The 1,105-nt window shown below is 37.4% G+C and overlaps 2 protein-coding genes across 3 annotated transcripts in view; both read right to left on the bottom strand.

Moving 5' to 3' along the window:
- Positions 1-1,105, bottom strand: part of LOC106871988 (uncharacterized) — a 37,140-nt gene that overhangs the window by 35,383 nt on the left and 652 nt on the right. Inside the window, exon 2 of the mRNA XM_014918783.1 lies at positions 658-704. Within this exon, the coding sequence (XP_014774269.1) occupies positions 658-704 (47 nt within the window). The remainder of the gene's footprint in view (positions 1-657; positions 705-1,105) is intronic.
- The window catches only part of LOC106871989 (cilia- and flagella-associated protein 221), a 20,342-nt gene continuing 19,243 nt past the window's right edge, over positions 7-1,105 (bottom strand). The window contains exons 6-7 of one of the 2 annotated variants that reach the window (XM_014918784.2): positions 658-704; positions 7-142 (exon numbers count right to left, since the gene is read on the bottom strand). The gene's annotated coding sequence lies outside the window, so the exon portion shown is untranslated. The remainder of the gene's footprint in view (positions 143-657; positions 705-1,105) is intronic. The other variant, XM_014918785.2, reaches the window with a different exon arrangement.

The following is a 1,105-nucleotide window of genomic DNA, read 5'->3' as shown; positions in this document are numbered from 1 at the left end:
CCCAGAGCTGTTTCCAATATTCCTGTTCAATGATCTTTGATTCTGCACTCATGGCATCGTCACCAACCTTCTTCTGCCAACGCAGTTGGTTTTGCCGTTCTTCTTTGATCAGCTGTTGTATGGAGTTCTCAAAGGTAACTGTCTTAATTAGAACATTTTGGTGCATTATTAATATCATTATTCCATAAGTGAGAGAGTAAAAGTTGAAGAGGGAACTTGGTCCTAATGTTCAAGGACAGTGGGGTTCCTTGATTGACCCTACAAGTCCCCCAATATCAGGAGGTTTGCTCTATACCTTGTATACTTGCATTCATTACTTTTGGTAATTCTGTATACCACGTATGCTTTCTTTTATTAAAACCATAGGCACAGGAGTGGCTGTGGGGTTTCTCTTACTCTCTGTTTCATTCACGTTCTTTCTCTCTCTCTCTCTCTCTCTCTCTCTCTCTCTCTCTCTCTCTCCTCTCTCTTTCTTCCTCTTTTTCTCCCCATCTCTTTTCCTCTCACTTTCTCTTTCATTCTCTTTCTTCTCTCTCTCTCCATCTCCCCCCTCTCTCTCTCACACACACACACGCACACTCATTTCCTGGTTCAGTCCAAATGGCATCAAAGCATTTAAAAATCCCACTCAATCATCAGAGTTAAGCTTCCACTTACCTTAACCTGCCTTGACTCACTATCATTCTGTTTTCCTTTCCACAAAACTTTAAAAGAAAAAAATCAATAAACCATTATAAAGTATGAGACACTTCCAAAACACGTAAACAAAAAATTAGCATACTAAATTAGCATACTAAATTACCAAATAAACGAAGTTAATGCATAACATTTACACAATACAGATGTTAACCATTTAGCGCTTAAACCGGCCACATATGGTCAAAACTTTTCTACCTGTCTTATGTTCAAACTGTCAGAAGCTGGCCTCTTACACCTACCCTACAATGTCATTCTAAAAGTTTTTATTTTTGTCTTTGAAATCTTGAAGTTATGAGATAATGCATAATTAATTCATGACAATGAGAATGAATAAGCATTACATTTGACAGAGGGAGTCTGAATGTTAAAGGGGCTAAATAAGGTTTTAACATATACAACAATATAT

The sequence above is a fragment of the Octopus bimaculoides genome, chromosome 18 (genome assembly GCF_001194135.2).
Source record: "Octopus bimaculoides isolate UCB-OBI-ISO-001 chromosome 18, ASM119413v2, whole genome shotgun sequence".
Classification (NCBI taxonomy): Eukaryota; Metazoa; Mollusca; class Cephalopoda; order Octopoda; family Octopodidae; genus Octopus; species Octopus bimaculoides.
The sequence above is the reverse complement of the archived record's forward strand: the minus strand, read 5'-3'. Positions and strand labels throughout refer to the sequence as shown.